Below are 25,896 nucleotides of genomic sequence, written 5' to 3' on the forward strand. Positions count from 1 at the left end.
TTCACCTTTTATTTTACCTGGTAAATGTTACTTCTTGGTACAGAAAGTAGGAAATTGCAGTGGGTCATGGCTGTCCAAAATAGCCGATTTTGTCTCTTTCTGGGGTGGTACATATAGAATATTGACAGGAATATGAGGGTTTTTCCTGTAATCTATTGGAGTGTAGAAGTAGATAGTTATTTGAAAGTTAGATAGTTTCTTTCTTTGAAAAAAAGAGACAGCAAATTCAACTTAATTAAGCGAAGGTTAAATGTATTGACTTTGTATAGAATACTAGGAGATGAATAATCTTTAAATGAGATTCTGTTTTAGCACAGTATTTAGCAGGCCACGCAGTTTGTTTTCATGAGTAGTGATGGTCAGACTGCAAACTACAATTAGTTACAATGCACATGCACAGAGGGGCTCACCTGAGTCCACTACATGTTTGTCATGAGGTTGTATGTGAGCCCATCTATGATTTCTTTTTTTAGCTGTTGGCTTCGGTTTGTGTGAGCTACAGAGCCATTTTACAAGTTAGTCTGCTGCATGAAAAATATGGCAGCAGGAATGCACTACCATTATTGGAATAGTTTATGAACGTGCAGGGCAGCAACTTAAAAGTTGTCAGTGCACCACAATTATTTGTATAGTTCCTAAAATTTGTTGACAAGATAAACTGGGGAGATTGATGGTGTTACTTCTTTGCATGTTGTTAAATGCTGGTTCTTTATATAGTAATTTCAGGCATTACTAAATTATATATGAATCTTCATATAATTTCTTTGCAGGATAGATGATTGATTGATTTTTTTATTTCTAAATGTTGACCAAAATATAATTATTCTTTATCTATAATTCAGGTGTTGTTAAATAAGAATCTAATGTTTTTATATATCTTTCCCTCTGTACGTATTAGTATACCAGGAAGGAACTGGAGAGGACACCTGACCAACATTAAAGACAGGTAAATGCAACATTTTCTTTAAAAGTGATGTGTTGTCTTGATTATTCTGTTTTGAACTCTTCGTTTTTAAATGTAAAAAAGCTTTCCTTATATACAAAAATATTTTAATCCTTGAGAATACAAACCTTTGTTGTGACATATGATTTCACAAACTCCACTTTCCAACTCATTCTTGTACATTATAAAAGACCAGGCATGCACATTTGGAATTGAATTATGCTAAGCAGAGCTAGGATAGAAAAGCACAGGGAAAAATAAGATGTGCCATTTTACTGTGTGGCTTATTTGTCTACTGTTTAGGAATTAAAGACTTTCTTTTTTGTTGGCTTTATCATACCGTTGTTTAACAGGATATATAGCAGAGAAGCTTTGGTGTGTAAAGGGATATCTTCTTGAAAACTGATACTATTTGCACACTACAGTTGATTTGTACAGATGGAAGGTTTTTCCCTTCCTACCTGATTTTCAGTGAAGACGAAATGGTTCTTAGGTTTTCACAGACATAGCTTGGGTACGTGTTTCTATTACAGTGCAGTTTTCTTAATGTCTGTAAACTGCTAAATTAAATGTTATTCTATTTGAAACCTTGTTCTGTGCTTTTGTAGCAATTTGGCAGCTATAAATAAATTATAAGCATGTCTCCAATGGATTGTGGGGTTTTTAGGTGGGTTATAAAAATACTCCACGTTGCATACTCTGAAGTAAAAGCACACATAGAACCTGCAGCTCTTGAAGCCCTTGAAAGAACAGCATAACTCACTGTCCTAAGAGTTGTTTGCTATAAGCTATTATTATGTATGAATGTGTTTGGTACTGTACTCTGTTATGATAATTCACCATATTTTAGACAACCTTTTTTAGCCTTTAAGAGTTTTAAAAGTCTAAAGTCAATTGTCTTGGCTAAGAGCTGACTTGTTATCTTAGTGTCTGTAAACAGTTAAAGACTTTGATAGGTAAACTAACTTAGATCACCTCATATTTTATCACAAATTAAGAATCTGTGAACAAAGTGGTGACAAGTTGTGATACAGTAGTTATTTTGTTAGAACTGTAAGAACTCTTTTTATTTTGAAATAAAGGAGTTTGAGGTAGCCTACTTGGATAAGTATTTGAATAAAATTAAAACGATTTCAAGAAAAGTATGTGTGGTTGTGTTTAAATTAAATGACTGTTGACAGAAAAGATCCTTAGGATTTCAAATAGCCAAAAAAAGATTTCGTTGGTTTTTTGTAGGTTGTTTTTTTTTTGGTCCTAATCACAAGGGCCAAAGCCCTTAATGTATCTCTCAAACTCATGTGGTGATTGTTACTAGACTCATCTCTGCAGTCAGCACAACTTATGTCTTAAAACATGAGTCTTGAGTTAAAAATTTCTGAACTATTTTTTCCTAAACTGAGTTTGACAATTTAATAGGCTTATTCATTGGTTCTTCTGATTTTGTATAAATACTGGCAGTTATATCTAAGATGCTTACATCCAGGATATTTTCTTCTTCTTCTAGCACTGAGCTTCTTGTTTCTTTGAACCGTGATATTCAGAAGCTTGAAGCCCCTGCAAACAAACCTTGAAATTTTCTGACCATTTTTCTTGGAGAGTTACAAAGGCTTTGCATTTTCTACAGGTCAGCTGTACAAAGCTGCAGCTCAAGTTTTTTGAGCCTGCATTCAAACCACTGCAACATGTCTGACTTCATGCTTGGTATGTAGGTGCCATGGTACTACAAATCTATCTCAAAAAAAGTAGTCCCTCCAAAAAGTAATTAAATTGTTGATCAGCTGAAAGGACAGCTATGTATCCTGCAGAGGTGAAAGCCTTCTGTGTGGAAATTTCTTGGCATGAAATTCTTAAAATGACCAATTAGAAGTTACAGAAATTGCAAAGTGATTTTAAACGTCTGGTTGCAAAAAAGCAACCATAGATTAAGGGTCCAGTCTTACAAGATACTGGAGTGTTTGTTGTGCCTGTTTTGCCTCTGCTGTCCCTGGTAATTCACCAGAGAATTCACAAAAAGAAACTGGTTTCAGGAGCTTTGGTTGTTTATAGATGCTTGGGTGAATTGACTTGTTTTTTTCAAGTAAGTTGAAAGTGGTAGTTGCAGAAGGATCCACATTAACTATGAGACAGATCTTTAAACTGTAGGCTTAATCTTGATAATATTGTTTCATAACAGTTCATTAGGCCTTTCTTCTCTGTTGCCCACCCGAAGTTACTTAGTGCAATTAGATGTGTTTAATGGTAACTTTACAGCTATATGAGCACCCAGTCTCATTGCTTACATTAATGTGAAGGCTAAGCCTGCAGTGACCACAGTGGCTTGAGCAATTGGAGCGTACTGTTTGTATGCAGCAGTAAATGTCCATTGCTGGGTTTCCATATAACTTTTTTTGATTCAGTAAATGTACTATCAGCATTGCAATTAATGCAGTCTTGGGTTATGATGTGCATTAATGTATACTAAACATCAGTTGTTGGGAGAATTTAACATTTCTGATTGCAGTGGTTTTAGAAAATTGCAATGACGTAGCTTTGACACCTCTGTGGAGAGAAGGGGAGAATAACTTGTTCCACTTTAACATTTAAAGCTGAATTCCTCGGTTCTAAAGTTGTGCTTGAGAAAATAAGATAATTGGATGGATTTAGAGAAGAATGGTTACTCCTTCAGTTCAAACCAGCTGGGTGAATACAGGCTTCCAAACAGACCATGACAGAAAAGAAAAACGTGAAACAGCAACATATCCTGCATGTAAGGGAAGCTCAAGTGGGAGCAAGCAGTAAAAAAACCATTGTTCTTCAGCCAGGAAGAACCAAAGACCCATTCAGACTTAAGTGTCATTTTACTGCCCATTGGAGAAACTGCTGGTTTCTTCTTGTTTTCTTGGTAGCGTGGCTGGAGTGTCCAGTCTGGTGATGAAGTTGCAAGCTGGATCTCATGTCTAATATTCTTGACAGAAGTGCTTGAGAACAGACCGGAATGGCTGTGAATTTCCTTAGTGTCTGTTAATGTCCTGTCTGACCATTTCTTTCTCCTTTTTCATGTAGTTATTAAAGAGTTAAGCTTGGAAAAATTTCCAGGCTTAACCCACTATTAGAGGTGCAAGTCAAGAAGTGTACCTGTGAAGTCTGTGTATACTTGTAGGTCATTGGTGTGTCTTTAGAAAGTGTATCTGCAAAACTTTCAGCGAAGTTTTTTAGGAACAAAAAAGGTTGATGTCATTCACAGTTCAAGCACAGGTTGCATTGCCGTAGTCCTGCACTGTTACACTACCTTTCAGGCTGACTTCGTGGTGGGCCCCGAGGTTCGTGGTAGTGATGCATGGCCCAGGTCATTTGTGACCTGGATATGGAGTGTTGCATTGTGTTGATTATGTATTTAGTTTGTAGGGACTAATGGGAGAGATAACCAGGAAATAAAAAAATGAACAAATGGGACATGGAGGCAATGACAGTTCTGGTTTGATTTCCTTCCGACTATGTGTTAGGTCGGAGGTTATGGTTGTGGGACATGAAACAACAGAAAAGACTAGATGAAAAAATATATTTATTCTTTCTCTCAGTATATAGTTCTGGAGAATCATACAAAAATCCAGAGGTGGCCATGCAAGTTAGATCTATCTTGTTTTCCCTCTAGGAATTATGTTTGTTCTGTGCTAACAGGCTGGAGGAACAAAAACCCAGCTTAGAGCATTTGTCATGGTTCTCGTGGTTGTGGCTTGTTTCGGTGGCCTTTCCCAGTGCTGGGGAGTTTTTGCAGCACTGGGTTGGTTAGGCAAAAAGTTTTGCCTCTTGACTGGCATATATCTGCATGTTCTCTCTAGTGCTACCTCACTCATGCTGTTCTGGAATATTTTTCAGGACCTGCTGCAACATGCCAGCACTCTTCTTAAGAAATCTAAAGAATTTGAGGTCTCTTCTTTTCACATCCTCTGTTGTTCTATTCTGTAATCTTTTCTTTTCTGGTGGATTTTCAGTGTCTTCAATCTTTTAGTATTAAAAACCATGCATGGACAAATCAGTGGAGAGTTCTTGCATGTGTCAGAGACAAAATAAGGTATGATTTGGAATTTGCAGAACTACAGTTGTTACCATAGCTGCTGGCCCTGCAACGGAGAAACTAAGAATACTGAGAAGTGGACAGTGTGAATCATAAAGGAAAGTGTCCCAGTGCTACCTGCAGTCATAAAATCCCTGACACAGTTGTGCATGTTTTGGCTCTGGGAAATAAACACTAAGTGGTGGCATTAGTTGACTATAGCTGCAGAACTTTCTCATCTGCAGCAGTCTGCACTTCTGCATCCATGATAATACCTATTAGCCTGTGCTGCAGAGCAGGAATGGAAATTTTTTAGCAATAAAGAAACAAGTAGTGATTAGTTGTCAGGAGATAGCAATGTAAAGCTGCTTTCTGTTTAGGTGGAGTCAACCAGATATTGGAAGATCTGTGGTGGAACTGGGCATCATACAGATGTGCAGTGCCAGTGTGACTTAGTATTGCTGAGGGCTTTCAAAGCAAACAGTATTTCTGTTTTAGTCACATTCTCCTCTCAGTCAGTTCACTCTGACCACCTTGGAGAGAGCTGGGAAACATTCTTAGCCTAGAATTAAGGGGAAGTCTGATGGCAAATGACAAGTGATGCAAATAAGTCAATCTTGCTCATTGTTTGCTTTTCCAAACATACAACAAATTTATGTTACCTTTTCCTTCTTTCCTTTTTTTTTTTTCCGTTCTTTTGAGCAGGGTTATTCCTACGTCTGTGGAGGTTTGGTTCTTCTAAACCTGGATAAACAAGGCACGTATAGCTTAGCTTTTTTTGGTAGGAGTAGTCACTGGCACAACAGTGGAGCATTTCACAGGTGCATTTTTGTGTTGTAACACTTTGGAATGGATTTATAGCTAGACCAAGGCTCTGTGGCATGCCTGCCAGCTTCAGCTAGCATATATACAGCTGCTTCATATGTTCTGGTGAGGCCAGTGCAACAGCATCACCTTCCCACATTGAGATCAGGGATGTGTGTATTCACAATAACTTTCCTATCTAGTAGGGAAACTTCCAAATGTTAGGGGTGTGGGAATTTGTGGTAATGCTGAGAATTGAACTCTGATCTTTCAAGACCTAAATAAATGCTGATGTGCAGAGTTTTAGTCCTAAGTCTTCAAACATCTCTAGAGCTAAATCTTTGATCCTGATGCCACTAAATCACATAAAAATATTTTTAGTGACTTTAACAGGTTTTGGATGCATCACAGAAAGAGTACAACTAATTTTCTGATGATTTTACCCTGTTGGGGTTCTTGTAAAGAATTGTGCTCATCAATAGACATTTGGTAAGTCGGTAATATTTAAGGTATTTCTTATTTAAACACCTTTTTCCTTTTATTTTCTTGTGTTATTGTTATTTCAGTGGACAGTGCCCAGTTTGCAACCATCAGTTGGAGGATAGCAACCTCACCGAAGAGGAGTATAATAATCTCAGCGAAAGAATAATAAGGGACGTGATACATGGAACTGACACTTTTAGAAAGACAAGCCCACAGGTAGGTCTTGCACCCAGTCAGGTTCATTGGCTAGGAGGGTGTCATGGTTTGAGAGCCCCAAAATCCAATTCCCTAGTCCAAGCCCCCCTCCCACATCTCAACCCAGTGTGAGATGGGTTTTCCAGACACCGCATGAGACTCAAAATGGGGGGAAGGGATTATATATTACAATGACTGTACAAAATAAATACTACAATACATTATATGCAATCTTAACTATCTCTACCATGACATAAAAGTATTTACAATGGATCAAATCTCTTCTCTCTAAATAAAAGTCCGGGAGGGAAGAAGGAAAAGATCCTTTCCACTCTCAGAGCAGCAGTGTCTTCAGGGCAGCAGTCTATCTCTCTCTCTCTCTTCCATGCAGCAGCTGTAGCTGGATCTCTGCCAGTACACACGAGGGGGTGTATCCAAGCCCTTGTGGCCCTTCGTCTCCAAGTGAGGGTCTTCTCTTCCGTAGGCTGTGTTCACCGGGACAAAGGTCACTTCACTACGGTCATATCACGAAGCACAGGGGTCTTCGTGACGGTCCCTATCTTCAGGGGATTCAATCCCCTTTGCAGAGCTCCGTGCTCTGACTCAAAGCAGCAGGGGGGCGAAGGCCCTCCTCTGCGTTCCTTTGGCCGTCCTGGTCCAGCTTCCAGGATGCCTGAGCTTTTCAGCTCCTCTCTGCAGTGCTGCTGCACTTCACCCCTCCCTTTTAGGAGGGGTCTCCAAGGAGTTTGGGGGGTTTTGGTTCAGTTCTTACTCCAAAACTCTGTCTCTGTAGAGCTTAGTTCTGCTCTCTCTGCTACTGTCTCTCTTTCTGTTGAACAACTCTTTGTCTTCCTTGGCTGCATGCTGTTGCTGTTCCTTATCTCTTCTGGCTCTCTGCCACCATTTCTCCATCCAGTGTTGTTTTTACTGCCGCTTCTGCTGCTCACAGTGGAGAAAAAAAACTTCCAGCTTCTCAGTCACAGACCTCAGTCCAGTTTAACACTGTTTCCGAGTTTCTATGACTCCAGCCGGGGGCTGGGGGGGAGGCCAGAGCCCCCCAGGGGGCTCCTGCCCCTTCTCCTCGTGACTCTATAACATAACCACCTCTCCAACAACAACTACAACTACCTTCTCTTTTGGTCTGCTTGTGATATGTTTTTATTTTGCAGAAGCGCTCATTGGCTCAAATCCCCAAGGGTCACCACCCCCTGAGGATTTACCATTTTATAACTTCAGGGGGGAAAACTGTTTCCCCCCACCACAGAGGGTAATATGCAGTTAATGTTCAAGCACTTAACACCACAAATTCTTTGCTTTAAAACATTAATAGGCCATTAGATACTGAAGTATCCTATGTGTCTGTTTCAGTTGGGTTTATAAAATGGGTCTAAATCTCAGCATCTTTCATACTGTCTTTGTTCTTACATTTACAGCCAGCTACTAATGGATACTGAAATAACTAAAATGTGGGAGTTTTATACATTACAAAATTAAAAAGGTGTGGAAATCTTTTAATCCCCGGAGAGCTAAATTTTAAATATGGAATAAAACCCTGTAAATACCCTAGAACAAAACAAAATATCTGGTATTTTCAGCTTGCAAAAGAAGTAAAAGAATGGTTATCATTTTGTTCAGTCACCTTTCACAACCCACCAAACAATCAACTACTCATCGATTTTAAAGATACACTTTCATATTTTTAATTACAGTATATATTAGGAGTATCAAGCTTTTCAAAGGTCATGGTAAACATATGAGAGGGTGTAATTCCCAGACACTATAGTATATTGCAGTTCTATGACTTCAGTAAAGCCTTTGACACTGTCTCCCATGGCATTCTCCTGGAGAAGCTGGCAGCCCATGGCTTGGGCGGGTACACTCCTCACTGGGTAAAAACCTGGCTGAACGGCCGGGCCCAGAGTGTGGTGGTGAATGGAGCCACATCCAGCTGGCAGCCGGTCATTAGTGGGGTTTCCCAGAGCTCAGTATTGGGGCCAGTCCTGTTTAATACCTCTGTTGATAATCTGGATATGAGAGGATCAAGTGCACCCACAGTAAGTTCATAGACTACACCAAACTGGGCAGGAGTGTGGATCTGCTGGAGGGCAGGAAGGCTCTGCAGTGAGATCTAAACAGGCTGGATCCATGGGCTGAGGCCAACTGTATGAGGTTCAACAAGGCAAAGTGCTGGGTCCTGCCCTTGGGTCACAACAACCCCAGGCAGCGCTACAGTCTTGGGGAAGAGCAGCTGGAAAGCTGCCTGGTGTAAAAGGACCTGGGAGTGCTGGTCAACAGCTGGCTGAATGTGAGCCAGCAGTGTGCCCAGGGGGCCAAGAAGGCCAATGGCATTGTATCAAAAATAGTGTGGGCAGCAGGACTAGCAAAGTAGTTGTCTCACTGTAGTCAGCACTGGTGAGGCTGCATCTCAAATTCTGTGTCCAGTTCTGGGACCTGACTTCAAGAAAGGCATTGTGTGTCCAGAGAAGAGCAGTGAAGCTGATGAAGGGTCTGGAGCACAGGTCCTGTGAGGAGTGGCTGAGGGAGCTGGGGTGGTTTAGCCTGGAGAAAAGGAGGCTCAGGGGAGACCTTATCACTCTCTACAACTACCTGAAGGGAAGTTGTAGCCAGATGGGGATCAGTCTGTTCTCCCAGGCAATCTGTTCTCCCAGTGACAGGAGAAAAGGACATAAAATCAAGCTGTACCAGGGGAAGTTTAGGTTGGAGATCAGGAAGAATTTTTTCACTGAAAGGGTGATTAAGATTAAACAGACTTCCCAGGGAGGTGGGGGAGTCACCATCTCTGGAGGTGTTCAGGAAACGACTGGACGAGGCACTTGGTGCTGTGGTCCTGTTAACAAGATGATGATCGGTCACAGGTTGGACTCAATAGTCTTGGAGGTCTTTTCCAACCTTAATGATTCTGTGATTCTATTTCTGACTCTGTGGAGATAACTGATGCGGCAGTAGCAATACTGAATGAAGGTGAGCCCCACTAGATGGAGCCCACACCACATCTTAGAGTGGGTTTGCTTTACCTCTGTCAGTATTGATGAAGGCTTGTTGCAGCTGGCACCCCGGTTTTTCACCGGCTCTGAAAATATGGACTATTTAATTCTTCAGGCTTTCTGCGGGCACAGAAAGAGTTGCACATGTGTAACAGTTACAGAAACTTGAAGCAGTTAGTGTTGGGGTGTTTGCAGTACATGCAGCCTATTGTGCAGACATCTAATTTTCACACAGATTTTCTCTTCAGTTCAGAACTTTTTATCTGATCTAGCTGTGAATCGTACATGAGAATAAAATTACCCTTAAAAATGTAGCAGTAATTTTGAGTATTTAATGGATACTGATGTTCTGTAATTTCATAAGATAAACAAAAGGCTGTGTTTTATTGCATGCTGTATGGCTTGGAAATTTCAAGTGTGTCTAGTACACAGGACTAGATTAGCAGTGACAGTTGAAGGCAGGGAGATTTAGGGAAGGAGTTCTGGGTAACAGGACCTTCACATTCAAGCTGAACAGTAGCAGAAATTATATTCCCCCTGTGTAAGAAACTGATTGATGAAATAAATGCAGTCTAATGAAACAAATACACTATATTAAGTTTTGATGCTGGTAGATTCTGTTAGTGTGTGTGATAGCTGAAATTCCATCATTTACCATTCTGGGGCCACCCACTTGCTGCTTCAGGTTGATTTTGTTCTAGTTCTGTATCAGCAGGCAGTCACTGGTGGAGTGAATGGAGATGAACTTTTTGTGTTTACTGTTGCTTAAAGTCTGCTTCCTCAGTGAATTTTGAGCATGGATGTGGGAGTAGTGGTGAAATGGTGTCATAATGTATCAGATATTTCCAGAAATAAATTTGGGACTTTCTAGTTGCCTTTGTGCTGTGAAAGCAGACATGTGGTCATGAAAATATGCTGCCCATTTTAGGTCTGCCAGACTGTGTGACTTCTGCAGCCAGGGTTCAGCCAGGGTTTTCCAGAGAGGAAGTTAGGTGATGAGGATGAAAATAGGATGTAAGCAAGTATATCTGAAGGGGGTGTGTGTCCATTCTCCAGTCAGTTACTTTTTTGTAGTAACCACAATTCAAATAGAAAACATTTTAGCTTTGTATTCCTTCTTTTATCCTAACTAGTTTTCTTTAGTACATTTGTGCTTCTTGCAATGAAGTGATTAATCAAGGAAACACTTTAAGTTGTGAGCTCTGAACTTTTTTTTTCCAACAATATTTCAAATTGAATATGTAATACATTTGGAATATCTTTTTTCTTCAGTGAAGAATAGTCTTTTGTCTTACTTTTGCAACAGTGTTGTTACTTTATTTGATTTTATTTCTCTCACTAAATGTGGTCAGAGTAGAAAATTAGGGGCAAAGACTTGGTTTGTTGAGAATCCCCGAAAAGTAATCTGTTGTGGGTGATTAAAAAAATAAATCATTTTTGTAATTAGTTTTAGGAAAGAAAATCAAACAATGTAGGTTTGTACATCAGAATGGTAGTGAACACTGTTTACAAGTATGTTGAAAAGGTGGCTTGCATGAACTATAAAACTGATTATTTGTTACACATTAAAAGTAGACATTGATTCAGATCCATATGCACAGCTGTTTAAAGGTCTATTAGGATGTCACACGATGATCTAAAATATACCGAGCTGCAGCCTTGCAAGCTGCCATAGGGAGAAAACAGTTGGAATAAGATTGTCACCTTTCGTACCGAATTTCTGCGTGGTGTTCACAGTCAGATGACTGTTGACTCTGGCTGTATTTGATTGGGAGCTATGCCATTGAGCCTGAGAGGATATAATTGGTCTACTGGGAGGCAGAATCAACTTTTACTGTGATGACTTTCATGTCACAACCACTCCTGGATATTTCTCTCAAATACACAAATGCTGTAATTTGCCTTTTGAGGCTCCTTCATACATCTGATAAGCCTGAAAGGATGGTCGTGCAGTGGGAAGGAAGCACATTAGAAATGTGTATGTGCTGTCAAGAAGGCAGGAAAAGATGGGTTTGTGGTCATGTAAATCCCCTCACTAGATCTGGACTAAGTGTGTGAAGGGGTTTTACATATTCCTCAGTCCCTATAAGGGACTGGATGGGGAGGAGGAAGTAACTTGTTCATCTCTGTGTTCTTTTTTCAAATGAATGAGGCAGTGCTGTTTCCAAGGAACCTTGAAGATAAAGCTCTAACTCTTGCTTTTTAGACCTTTTCCTTTCTATAATGCTTTGGTTCTCCTTCCAACTCCATGATTTGCACCAAAACCCCAAAGCAGGCTTTGGGTGCATGTCAGTCTTGTTCTGAATGAAGTAGTTTATTACTTCCAAACCCCTTCTGTACTCCAACATCTAAGAAGCCCCTCTCTGACACAGTCTGCTCTAATGTGGCAGTGCCTTCACTCCCAACTTCCAATGTGGTCTTCTCGTTCTTTTACGTGCTTTGTTGACTGTCAACTTGTGGACAAAGTCAGCTAAATTGTCTGCACTTGAGCTGTTTGCAAGGTGAGTGTAGTGGGTTTGTAACCCTCCCTGGGAGGGAAACGGAACTAGGATAGGTCACCTGATGTATATTTTACCAATAAGGTATTCCATACCATCTTATGTCAGTTCAGATGTAAAGATATGTTATCACAGAGTCGTGATTATTGGCTCCCCCTTGGCCAGCCGCAGGAAGTCCCTCCCGTAGCCAGCCGTCATTGGCTTCATTGGGGAGGAAACTTCTAGCAGCTTCTAAATGAAGCCACCCTATGTAGCACCCCCCCACTACCAAAAAACTTGGCTACCTCAATGCACGACACTGAGCTACTCTTAACTGCTCTGAGATGCCTGGGTTATTATGGCTGTCCATCTTGCACCTGGATGTCAAGGCTTTTTTGCCTGAGCTAAGGGAGAAAGGGAAGTTAGGCCTTCTGTGTCTCCCGAGAAGATCAGGGCCTATGAGGAGAAAACCCCTCCAAGCAAACAGCTGATACTATGTGCACAGTATGTTTCACAGCCCAGGATATGCGTGCCATTTACCTCCCCTACTTCTATTCCTGTGTATGTTAGCTCCTCCTTGTCACTGCCGGGAAGCAAAGAATTTTCTAAAGGGGAAGAATTGTGGAAGGAAGGAGAAGGCCAGGTTGACTTTCTCCAGTGGGTACATGTGCCACCTTCCCTCTCAAGTTTGTGCCATATTGCAGCAAAGGGATCAGATTCACAGTGTTTGTCCTCTACAGTAGGAGTGCAAAAATTTGACATGTTGCTGAATACTGTAAAGTCCCTTTTCCCTGGGATGAGGGAAAAGAACAATTCCTGTAGTTTCTTCTCAGATGGGAATGATTGTCAGTTCTGTGGCAGGGTGGGTCACTTTGCTAGAGCTTGGATAGAATGCCAGCACTTGGATTGAGAGCTAGCTTCTGCAAGGACCGTGCTGGCAGAATGAAAATCCTGCTGCTGCCAGCATGGTTTGAAAGCTTTCTGTTAGTTCTGGAGAGGGATAGAGGGATGGTGAGCTGTAGTCATGCCTAGGATTAGGACTAAGCAACAAGACAGTAGAGATTTCTGAGCTTGCTTTTTTTTTTTCTTTTTCTTTTTTCCCTCCCTTTCCAAGACCCAAGAGTAGGAGGAATGCTGAGGTTGTGTTACATGAGAAAGTTATGAGTAATTTTTGGATGGGTATGATTTACTTTTAGTAGTCTGTGTTTTCAGGATGGCAAGGATGAAAGAACCTCTTATTTTTGAATCTAGAAATCCTGAAAGTGTGGTGTTTGGAGATTAGTGTTTTAAACAGCAGGTGCTTGAGGACTTGAGCTCAATTTATTAGGATTGAGTGAGAGCTATTGCTGGTGGAGTTAAAGGTCTTATTGTAGCCTTTTGGTACTTGTTGGTGTTGGGCTTAGGGTAAGAGTTGCTAATTGGGAGTTAAAATACTTGAAGCACTCACTTAATAGGGTTGTGGCCCGGCCAGAGCTTTAAATTAGAGGTGACATCAGTAAGAACAAATGTGTTGCCTAGTCTGCAACAACAGTGATCAAAAAGCTTTCTTACAGTTGTTGTTTGATTATGGGATGGCTAGTGCTGGACAGTTTAATTCTACAGGTTTTGCAGAATAGCAAGGTATGCCATTCTTAAACCTTGGTGAAATTCTTCAATTTTTTCTATTTCTATTTTTTCTTTTACATTCCAGCTAATGCAAGGAAGATACTAATCTGAGAAAAATCACTTCATCAGCAAACTATGTTTGCATTTAGCTTAGCAAGATCTCCAGATGATATATAGTTAAAACAAGTTAAGATTAGCAACTATATTTTAACCAAGTAACTGCTCCTAAAGAAATAAGATTAGAACCAGACTTTTCTTAATTAATTGCACTAACTGGAATATGTATCAGGTTAGGAGAATTTCCAAATACAGAAGTGACACAAGAAGTAGCTTAAAAACACTGTGGAGGACAATAAAACAGGTTTAGATAGAGGGTTGGAAGTAAGGAACATTCTTATGTTGCAAGGTAGCCTAATGATCTGAAAAAAATCCCAACTCATTCCTTGCTATACAAATCATGAAAAAGAGGACCACTCCTTTTCCAACCTAAATTCTTTTATGATTCCATGATTCCATTCCACTGTCTTTCTGTAATGCTCATTACATTGCATTTAAGCATTCAAGTCAATCTTTTCATCATTTAGCCTTCTGTTAGGTGGTTTGCCCTAAGAGGAGAAGGTTCCAAAGCAGTGGTTTTAATTTTGAAAGCACTGTGAATTCAAAATGTTTCTGCCTTTGAAAAGTTTTTTTGGTCTGTTTTCAAAGCAAGCTCGGTATGGTCCATTTCTTTATTCTTGTACTTATGATGGCAGTCTTGCAAAGATGGGGACATTTTCCACTGAGGACAGCAGCACAAACTGTCCCACCCTCCATGTTTAGAGTGCTCAGGAGGGACTTTTCAGAAGTGTGCTACCTGGATTGCTGAGGTCCAGGCTGTGCATTGACCCTGTTACTGACCCTCTGCTGTCTGAGGTAGACAGCTGGGAACAAGTCCTGCAACACTGCCTGCTGTTGACTGAGGGCTGTGAACAGGCAGCACAGGGCACATCTCAGCGAGGTTGTCAGCGTGCCTGCAAGTACCTTCCTGTTTGTGACCGTAACTCTGAAAGCTACAGCTGCAGGAGTTGGTGACTCTGGGATTATTTGTAGACTCTAGAGAAGTATATAACAGAGGGAAAACAAATTGTGTGCAATCCCGAGTACATAATGATACCATACACAATACTGAGAAAAGTCTTCCTGCTTGTAAGGGTTCGAAGGGGATTTCCAAGCTTTGAAACTGTAGGGGAAATAATCAAACCCTTCAGGCATAGCAACAAACAGATTTAAGAGTGCTCCAGCAAGACGCAGTAAAAAAAAGAACTGGCTGGATTTCAGTTTGACAGCTGAATTTTATTTCTCACACTTAATGCACATTCCTGTGTTTTTCTTCTGATACCGAGAAACATTGCTGAAAACAAAGCAACCCGACATCAGTTTGTATTTTATGAAACTGTTAAAAAGGGAATGTTTTCACTTCTCTAAAAGCTGCTCTTACAGTGTTGGAAGACACCCTGTTTGATAGTAGGGGTAGTTACATTATAATTTAAGTGCAGTACAATATTATGTTAATTAAAATTTGCTCTTTCCTTGCACATGTCATTTAACATGGAGAAGGGAAGCACTACTTCTTCTGTTGTACAAAGCTTAAACTATTGTGAATGCTTCTGGAAAAAAGGTATGTTGAACATTGTAGTTTTTCATTTTTTAATTTAACTAGTGTCTCTCCACCATTCCTGAACTGAGCAAAAACTTTATTTAGAAGAAGCGACAAACAGCCTTTTGACTTTAATAGGTTTTAGTAAGTTTCTTTTAATTCTTCTGTTTAAACTCCATGCACTGGCAGGAGCATAATAGCCTTCCTTGTATTTAGAAGTCCTCTGTGGCTTTGCTTATATATCTCCTTTGTATATTAGATTACTTTAGGTGTTGGCATTTGGATCAGTAGATATTTTGGATTGTTCAAGAATTTAACCAGTGCCAGGATTTTTATTTCTAGTTGTCAACATATTTCCTATTTAGACTTGAGAAAAATATTCAAGTGATGTAACCTTTCTGTGTTCTGAAATGTATCATACACTGAGATCTGTTATAGACATTAGAATTATTTCATAATACTCATTTGGATTAGTCTCATTGCTTTTACCAAAGGACATGCTTGTTTAGCTGTGTTTTCTTTGTTTTGAAAGACATGATAAACATGTTATGTTTAACATAGTATCTGTAAATGCTAATATTTAATTCCTTGAGTTCCTTGTTTTTGTTGTGCTTTTGAAGCTTGGGGTCTATGTGTGCACTGGTATTGGAAGAAAACCATATATTTCTATTTATAAATGTATTTACATGAGTTGAAATAGTATTGTCTTACAAAAGAGTCCTATTTTCATATTTATTACTACTGCTATTTCAAATATTATTGGCTGTGTAAGCCAGACTTTTGAGGTCCAAAGGCACACTTACTTAAAAAAAATTTTTAAATTAATGGTTTAAAATAGCAAGACTAGTCTTTTTTCTTTCTTTCTTTTTCAAACAGTAATTCCTATAGGTCAATTTTTTAAAACCAACCTATTTTGCTTTGCTCCAATATTTTAGGCTGAGAGATAAATTTCATAAAATGTTGTTATTTAGCATAGGCAGGGAAAACAGTCTATGGGAAAAGGTAATCCCAGTAGTCTCACCTGCTAACAATGTCATTCCATGTACTGGCTGCATTTTTATGCCAGGACAATCCTCTTGTTGTGACCTGAACAGGGGGACTGGTGCAGGCTAAAAACTGTTACGTGGGCTCAGTTCATCCACTTGAGTCTTTCTCCTTGTGCTAACAATGTGTGTGCATAGGTAGGTGAAGGAACAAGGACAGGAATGAATGGCTGAGGGAAGGGAGAAGATAGAAACACCTTTTTCTGTGATAGCACCAGTAAATACCAGTATAAAATGATGGTGAAATAGTGCATGAGTCATTCAACTGATGTGGAATACCAAAAAAATGTGACTCTTTGTGCTTTTGCCAAGATGTGAATGCACCTACCCACTAGTGATTAAACAAAAAATTATTTTGAAACTCTTAAATTCTTTACGTCAATATAAATTCCATCATGGGTTTGTTATGACTTTTACTTTCAAATTGATTTAATCACTGTGGTGTCCATTTGCAAAGGAAAGAGTGTTTTTAGTAGAAGGTGAAGTGAATCATTTTTAAAGGTTGCATAGTGGGCATTCCCCTATTTTCTCAGTAAGGCAATAAATGAAATCAGGTGAGTTTTTTAAAATTCCCTTTTCTTTTGTGCATGGTGTGGAACAGGATATCCCTGGAGCCACCTGTGAGCCTGTGTTGTGCTGTGTCTGTTGCTGCTGTGGGAAGGAGTGTTCATGCAATGCACAGGCTGCTGGGGGAAGTCCTGCAGTGAGGTAACAGCCTTGCTGTATTGCACTACTTTTCTGCGGCTCCTGAGAGATAAGAAGGTCATGTCAATAAGCCATGTGAAATGTGTTTTTGAAGTTTTGTCCTTTCAGTTTGAGTCATGTTTCCGAGGCTGGGAAAATGGACTTTTCTTTGGAAATTTTGTGAGATGACCCCGGTCAGAACAAGTTAGAAATCAGTGTAAGGTTTGTTGTGTTTGTCTTGGTGCTCTTACCTGGAGAGAGAGAGAAATGTGTTTTGCTGCTTGTTGGCTTATTGAAGGGATTCATCAGAAGTGCCCTTTGTCTTGTTGAGCAGAACGTTACCTTGTAAATTCTCCAGTGGCACATGCAGGGCTGTGTGTAGATCACACCTTGCATTCTCCTTTTGGAATCACAGAATACGCTCAGTTGGAAGGGACTCACAAGGATCATCAAGTCCAACTCCTGGCCCTGCACATGGCCATCCCCAAGAGTCACATCATGTGCCTAAGAGTATTGCCCAAACACTTCTCAACCTCTGCCAGGCTTGGAGCTGTGACCACTTCCCTGGGGAACCTATTCCAGTGCCCAAGCACCCTGGAAGGGGAAACCTGTGCAAATAACTTGCTTCTTTTTGCCTAAACCAACTTTCACATCATCATTGTACTGCATTGATGGTCATCATGTCTGGCTTCTCTTGATCAGCTGTACCCTAACTGCAGCTGTGCTTTACTTCATTTACTTCTTAAAAAGAAAGTGTTCAGTTTCTTTGAACAGTTAGCTATTGAGGGAGATATCTTTAGAGAACTGTGAATGAAACATCTCTTTATTATTGTGGCTGAAGTAAGATCTGCATAAAATCCAGACAATTCCCAATCTTTGAAAGATCAGCATCCTTTGAATTGTCTATTTTCTCTCTTCATGGTGAGTTGATCTTGGTTGGACACCAAGTGCCCACCAAGCTATTCTATCACTCCTCTCCTTGACAGGGCAGTAGAGGGAGAAAATAAGATGAAAAAAACCTCAAGCATCAGGATAAAGACAGTTTATTAAAGCAAAAGCAAACCCCACATGCAGAAGCAAAGAAAACCAAAAGATTTATTCTCTACTTCCCATTAAGATGTGATGTTCAGCCACTTCCTGTTACGTAGGGCCTCACCCTATGACGTAGGGTCATAGCAGTTGCTCCATAAAATAAAGGTAGTAATAACAAATGCTCCCCCACACCTTTTTTTCTCTCTAAGCTTTTATTCTGAGCGGCTGTTGTGTGGATGGAATATCCCTTAGGTCAGGTTGAGTCAGCTGTCTTGGCTATGTGGTCTCCCAAGATTTTGCCCACTCCCAGCCTACTAGTGAGAGAGAATGTTGGAGAGACAGCCTTGATGCTCTGCAAGCACTGCTCAGCAGTAGCCAAAGCACTGGTGTGTTACCAACCCCTTTCCAGCTACCAGTGCAGGGCCCAGCACTGTGATGTCTGCTATGGGGAAAATTGACTCCATCTCAGCCAGACTCAATACACTCCTACAGTGTAAGTCTATGGATGTTAGAATAACCCTTTGTACTATGTCCAGATGAGGTAGCCTGCTGCTTATTCCCAGTCTTTGCCCTTTTCCTTCCCTGTGTCCAGAGAGGATGAGAAATGTGGAACTCAAAAACTGTCTCTCAGGGGAGGAGACCTGAATCTTTTCTGTCATTCTTCGTGTATTTTTTTTCTAGAAAAGGAAAGAAGCACTATTGTGTGTTGCTGGGAATTATGGATTGTGAGGAGAAAATGAACCGACCCTTGGGATTTTTAGTTTGTCTGAGGCTTTTCACTGGAGTCTTGTGTATTTGGTGACGTTAATTAAACTTGGCCATTTGTCTTCTGTGCTCTCTCTGCTGTTAACTCCTCATCTCCCTGTGTGGATAAGTCTTCTGTACCAGCAGCCTTCTTCCCTGTTTTGCACAGTTTACTTGTAGAGATGGAAAATAATTGAACTGATCCAGGAGGCTGGCAGGGGCATACTGTCTGTCAGGCATCTGTTGAGAATGGTCTAGGACACATGGACAGGAGGAGAAGTGGCCAAACCATTGACAGTGGAAAAGTTGCAGCATCTCCCCAGCTCCAGAAGTAAATCCCAGAGAGCAAGGAACTGGCTTTCTGAGGAGCACTGAGCCTATCGTGATGCTGCTCAGCAGGACCCTTCTGGCAGCCCAGCTCCATCTGAGCTGCTGGGAGAGGGGAGGGAGCCAAGCAAAGAGTGGGCAGAGGAGAGCGCAGACCCACCAAACTCCTCTGCTACTTCCCCAACTCCTGCTGTAGTGTTCCCTCAACAAAGCAGTCTGCTCTGCCCATCAGGGAAAACCCACCCTTTCAGAAACCGCCCTATAACTTGTTGCTTTAAATAAAATACTACTTTAAAATTCTCCACAAAGTGCTTATTTTGTATGGAACTGAACCCACAAAGACAGGATTACTTGCACAGTGTGCTTCACAAAAATGTCTGCTTGACTGTAACTATTTTACTTCAAATAATATTGCCATTTGTTGGCATTGGGAAAATAACACTCTATTGGAGTATATACCACGTTTTTCATCTGCTTCCACTTTCTTTTGCCTTTTCCATTTTCACTTCTTTGTCTCAGAGCTCTTCTATTTTACCTTCATTTGGTCTACATGTGTTTTGCTTCTTTTCATCTTTCCACATTTCAGACAGCCATCCAGTATTGCAGTGATGACTCACCTGATTTTGAACCATAGGAAGTCCCCTGGATGGCATAAGCCCAGAAGGAATCCATGTTGTTTGGTTTTGCACTTGTTTCTCCCCCTCCAGCCCTTTGCTAGTGACTTCTTTCTGTATCTTGGTGTCCCTGTCAGATGGCAATGAGAATATTTATTCATCTATAGAAAATACCTTGAGATTGAGGCAGGGAGCAGGGAAAACACTTCACAAGTGCCAACAATTTATTTTTCTTGGAGATGATAAGTTCCTTGCCCAGCTTTTTATACTTTCTCAATAATGACATTTATTTAAGCCACGGAGAAATGAAAGATCACATAAAAGGCGATTGATTCCTATGGTGCTAGACTGAGCTCTGTGTTGTCTCTGTTCTCATCGTTGTGCTTTTGATTAGCATGCCTCTTTTCACCTGGAAATTACTCCTGAAACTTTAACATCTGAGTGAGGCATCCTTATCTCACTTAATTGGTTTGTACTCTTAATACAAATGACCCTTTTCCTAGTATAATTTGTCATAAGCATTCCAACTAAATTTGAAGTTGGTGATCATTTGTTAGTGCCTGACAGCAGTGTATTTTCTGGACAAATAAATTCTTTCATTTCTTTCTCTGAGGAAGAATGCATATGCTGTATATGTTTTTGTTTGTGTGCTGAGGGGATGTTTTTTATTTAGACATATGTTACCATATGGCTGTGTGGGAGAAGGCAAGATTAGAAGAGTACTTCTTGAATCCTGAGTAGAAGGCATGAAATATGAATTGTTTTGAGTTCCTATGAAAGTTAATTTATAGCCTTGGTCTGTGAAAGCTCTGTCAGCGGGGGATAAATAAGTCTTACTTGTTACTAGAAAGGTAATTTATGAAACTAAGTCACTGCCCACCAGGATGGTGCAGAGTTCTTGTGCCTATTAAAAACAGTCAGAAGGAAGAAGTAGAAATCTTATGCGAGTGTCTGCAAAAAATCTTTCCTCAAAAATTAAGGGAGAAATTCTTTTATTCCTATTTATTATAGCTTTGTAGTCTGTTCTTCTACTGTGGGCTCTCAAACCTAAAGCAGTTGTGTTTTTCCTTTTGTTGGAAAAACATTCTGTTGGATGGATGCTGCTGTTTTGCTCAATCACTGCATTACTTTTCTGACCTAATAAGAAAGTTCATTCTTGTGTTAGTCTTAAAGCCGTCTGTTACTCACAAATCGACTGCTGTCTTTCTAAATGAATGTTTATTTAAATATTGACTGGCATTCAGAGATTTCAGAATTCTTCCAGAGAACCTGAGTATGATGCTTACCTTACATTTGGAAATGTTAAGACCTAGTAGTAGTGTCACTGTCTACTGGTTTGTACGGTTGCTTTGCTTTGCAGCTATTGCATGACAGTGACTATAGCATGTATCTTTACAAAGTGTCCACTTCAGATTATAATATTGAAAATCTGCATGACTGTAAAGTTTTGAATTTTGGTTGTAATGTAATTTAAAGTTGTATTGGAAGTATCTACTGCAACACAGCTTTAAAGATGTTTTGGTTGTGGGGTTTTTTGGTGTGGTTGTTGTAGGAAATACGCAAGTAATGATGTGAAGTGTAGCCAATGATGTAAAAGTGAGAGACTTGGGCTTTGTTTCTTTTTTTAATAAAAAGTGGATGAAATTTCTTTCTGTTAAACTCAACATAATATTCTCTGTGAGTATTTATTTATTTATTTCAGGAATTTGAGGCCTTTCAAACATTTGTGGAAAATCGACTTCCGTTTGATATTGTTATTGATGGACTCAATGTTTCCCACATAAAACCCAGAAGGATGCATTGTGAAAATGTAAGTGCTGTTAAATATTCATTAAGAATTTTGTGTATGCTGATTGTAAAACAATGAGTGCCTCATTATTATTCTCTAGAGAAACTGATCAAACATTTTTGTAGCATGTGTTACAATGAAGTTCAAAGAATCATCTAAGTTTCACACATTAAAAATGATTAGTGGGAAGATAGTTCTTCTCACATATTTGACTGTATTATCTGTAAAATGTTGTACCCAAATTTCCTCATGTATGCAGTGGTTATAATTACAGCAAAGGTATCGATAATAACGTTATTAGGACATACACTGTGTCAGTGTGTAAGTTTTCGTAGTAATAGGGATTTGTGGGAACAGAGTAAAACTGCCATATAGAAAATTTAGTCTAATATAGTTATGCTGGTAAGAGTTGTTCTTAAAATAACCCCTTACTTTGTTCAGACCACATCCTGTACACATTTAAACTTTATTTCACTTCCTGTTGTCTTGAGAATTTGAGCCTTGTTAGTACAAGGACGTACCTTCAAACTGGCTTCAGTTCTTTCCACTTGATGATTTGTAGAAGAAAAATCCTACTTTTTTGTCAGTATCTTTGAGAATTCTTGGTACTCCCCTGTAGCATTTCACTATGAATTGGCTTAACATTATTTGGGTTTATTTGTTAATGAAATATTTACTTTACATTAGGAGTAAAAAAGTAGCTGCTCACATGTATTCAAAAACCAGAATTTAAATTTTCACCCTCTTGAAATTAAAATTAAGTTGTAAATGAACTTGATAATAAAGGAAGAAATACACTCGTAGTAATTACAAGAAATACATTTTTCTTCTAAGAACTACTTTAAAACTGTTCTTAGGAAGTAGTATATGCTTATCTGTAGATAAAAGTGAGCTAGGGAGGCTAGATAAACTTACTGAAAGAGGTTTGTTTGAGAGTGCCAGTGAAGTTTCATGAGATACTGTCTCACAAAGAGGGTACTTTCTTTACCGTGGAAAAAAAAAAAGTTTACAAGTTGTTTGGGTGGAATCAGGAAGTGTTGATTATCTGAGAAGAATTCCAGACAGAATGTAATGCCACAATGTTTTAAGATCTGGAAAGACAGATCTATGCTGCCAAAGATGAGGAAAAGAAATGCCTTTCCCACTGTGGGAACTCTGAACAGGATTCTCAGTGGTCTGTAAAGCTGGAGGCAGTGGAGCAAAGAGCCAGCCTGGTTTTGGCGGATAATTACTCCTGATTTCTGATCAGACATCTTACTAGGACATATTAGTGTGCTGAGCAGCCTAAATTGCCTTTGAGTTTCTCCTTAGCTTCTGCTGTATTGGAAGGACTTCGGGATCCATGATGCCGAAGAGATCCAGAAGGACTGTACAAAGGCATCAACTTTCCATTTAGGTTGTTCCTAAATAGTTACAGGCCAGATCTTTCCTGAATCCCAGCTGTTTACAGATTAGGAGGACTTTTAGGAAGACCTGCCTTTTCTTTCCTAAACAACAGAACAGTCCCTTGGGCTCACCACAGCTTATCTCCAGAAGAAGGTTCTCCTAGCTAAAATCTACTTGTCCTATGAGTTATGTTGCTGTTAATTATTATTGCGTTTTGTCATACACAAAAAGTGTTAATTATTGGAGCTTCCACCAGCCAGTCTTGTTGCTCCTGTTTTCTGGAACCTGTTATTGAGAGTGTCGAGTCATTACATGAGATAGAATGGACATGCCCATTATTCCTGCCACAGACCTGTAGATACTGACTAGCTGAATAGTACCTATTTTGGCATGGGAAGTGTGTATTGCAACAAAATAGCTCCTTCACTGCCTGAAAGAAATAATCTTCTAGACACATGGACTACTAAAGACTTTTTCCCTTTTTATTGACCCTCCAAATTAACTGAGACACCATCTTTATACACTTACAGTGTTAACTATCGAGTTTATAGTTTTTTCCAACTGGAAACATTGTTTAAATGTGAGATCATGCTGGATGCTAGTAGATCCTGTTTTATTTCTTCATGACTCTCAACTCCTGTGTTGTAACATGTCAGGAAAGGACTGTGTCTTAGTTCTTATTTTGGATACTTCTGACAAGAAGTATGTATTCTTGTTTTCTTACTGTTTTTTTCAAGACTGCTAAAAGCAGAAAAAAACCCACAAAGTAGAGCAATCCTTTCTTCTGTCTCCAAACTTTTTTTTTTTAGATGAGGGAAGGGAAGGCCACAGGAATCTGTTGCTTTTCTGGTTGCTTGTGTTGCTGCCAAGTAGTCCCCCATCTGTGAATGCTGACCTCCCTGAATGCTGTAGTCTGTCCTTTGAGGGCTGACTCTGCCACAAAACATCCTCTTGTGGAGGCTCCTACCCTCACACCAGCGACAGCTGAATGGAAAATGTGGAGTGGCAGATTTGAGGCATTTACAGCCTGCCTTAATAAGTTCTTCAATGTACATAGTGCAGAACTGAGAAGATGGAGAGGAGAAATAATGCAAGAGAAGTGGGAGGCAAGCAGAAAGTATGGAAAAAGCCAAGAGTGAAGGCTGCTGAGGTCAGGCTGGCTGGCTAGGACAGCATGACAGGCCCATTTTGAAGAAGAGGTTCATGCTGTGACCTCTTCAGTTCATCTGGAGAGGTAATACAGGAGCCATGTTTCCAAGGACCTCTGTTAAAGCTGCCCAGCCTGTGTTTTGCTTGTCAAAAAACAAAATTATTCTGAGTCTCCAGATGGGAGTATGCTTTTCAAGGGTTCATTCTTGCAGCTGTTAGACTCAGTCAGGATATTGTTTCATCAACATCAACTTTTCTTTTACAGTATATAGTTGGTAAAGAAAAAAATTAGATTGTTGCTCTGTTTCTAACACACTGTAAGCATTAGTACTTGGAAGGTTTTAGTTTCTTTGGAACACATTCCTTATGTGATTTAGAGAGCATGGCAAAATAAAGGGCATTATTAAACACAGGAGAAAGCCTAAGATTTATGTGACAAAACTATGGTAATTTAAATGCATTCTGGTCTTTATTTAAATTTAACAAAAAGTACTGTTCAGCTTGGTGATTTAGCTTTCAGAACTGCAGCTGTTTTGCTGAAGACCAGCTCGAGCTAACTTAGTCATATGATTGAAATAAGAAAACATTGATAAAATATTCCTCTCTTTTCCAAACAGCCTAACATTTTTAATTCCATTTAGGCATTCCTTAGGCATCTTGGAAAAGGGCTGGATTGTGTGAACAAGGCACAGATACCTTGGGGGATGAGAGGAGACGGAAAGAAAGCAGAAGTTGAAGGAATGATTTTTACACGTTTAATTCCCAAAGTGTTCTGACATTCTAGAAAACTAGGTATGTGACTTCCACTAGCCCCAGGAAACTTCAGTCCTCACATCCAGCACTTACTTAGCAGATCATCCTGAATATTATTGATTTAGCAGATTTACAGGAACATCCTGTGGCAGTTTCTCTGGTATATGACACTGTTGGTTTGTAATTACAATCCCCCTTTTTTTGAGGTTGGTTTTATACTAGGTCTGTTTCCTGGTAGAAATCAGCATGTGACTGCATCAATTACTGAAAAAAAAAAGGAGGCAGCCTGAGGGTGGGAACAACGATTTTTTGAGGACTAGGGAGTGGTGAGACCATCTGATTTGAAGGCACTGCACACACAGTGACTGTAAAACTGCAACACGGGACAGCAGCTGGCACCTCTTTTCAATCCTTCACAGCCTTACTGCAGCATTTTAAATTAGGCATTAAAGTTGACTTCTAATTAAAAGATATTATAGAATGGAAATTATTTTTGCTACATAATCCAGACCATAGAAAAAAACCCCGAACCTCCCATAAAGTCCAAAATTATTCAGTCTTGTCTTCTGCTCCTGTTTAAGACTGTACCTGATGCGTATTTGCCTGAATGAGTGAGTCACTGTTTGTACTGCAAACATGTAGTTTATAGAGATATCCTTGCAGTTTAACTAAGCACAGTTGATTCAGGCTGTGTTTTTAGGCATTGGCACCTTTCCTCCAGATGTATCTAATTACATAAATCCTTACCCAGCACAATGAGATTTGGTACTCTCTGTCCTCTGCTGCTGTAACTCTCCATAGTGCCCTCACCTTTCACCTTGTAAAGGTCAAGAGAGGGAATTTCCACACACTAATTTTCCATTTCTCTTACTAAATAAACTGTTACATAATTCTTAAATGGATTTTTTCCTGTTTATCATGATTTCTGCGGAAGTGTTCTTTGGAAGTGAGAGGGAATCCCAGTGCAAGCAGGATGTCTGGGCTCTAAATATCTCGCTTTGGTTGCGGGAGGGGAGTGAAGAGACTACAATGAGCTCTGCTCAGCTACCCCTAGACTGTGAAGGACCAGGGTGGGAGGTGTGAGAGAACATGATCAGCAAGAACAGTTTAAAGAGTACTTTGCTATTTTTAATTTGTATTGAGTTTGGAATATTGTAAATTAAGTATGCAGCCAGCTCCTTTTTTAGCTGTGCG

At 39.8% G+C, this 25,896-nt stretch overlaps 1 protein-coding gene across 4 annotated transcripts in view; it reads left to right on the forward strand.

Annotated features, from left to right (window-relative positions):
- PRORP (protein only RNase P catalytic subunit) overlaps positions 1 to 25,896 on the forward strand; it is a 49,501-nt gene that overhangs the window by 2,010 nt on the left and 21,595 nt on the right. For 3 of the 4 annotated variants that reach the window (XM_018082840.2, XM_018082839.2, XM_008924987.3), the window contains exons 3-5: positions 899 to 946; positions 6,347 to 6,479; positions 21,328 to 21,435. In XM_018082840.2, coding sequence (XP_017938329.1) covers positions 899 to 946; positions 6,347 to 6,479; positions 21,328 to 21,435 — 289 coding nt within the window. Of the gene's footprint in view, positions 1 to 898; positions 947 to 6,346; positions 6,480 to 21,327; positions 21,436 to 24,590; positions 24,741 to 25,896 lie in introns of those variants that run through there. The other variant, XM_025896102.2, reaches the window with a different exon arrangement.

The sequence above is a fragment of the Manacus vitellinus genome, unplaced genomic scaffold (assembly GCF_001715985.3).
Source record: "Manacus vitellinus isolate BGI_N305 unplaced genomic scaffold, ASM171598v3 scaffold_6_pilon, whole genome shotgun sequence".
NCBI lineage: Eukaryota > Metazoa > Chordata > Aves > Passeriformes > Pipridae > Manacus > Manacus vitellinus.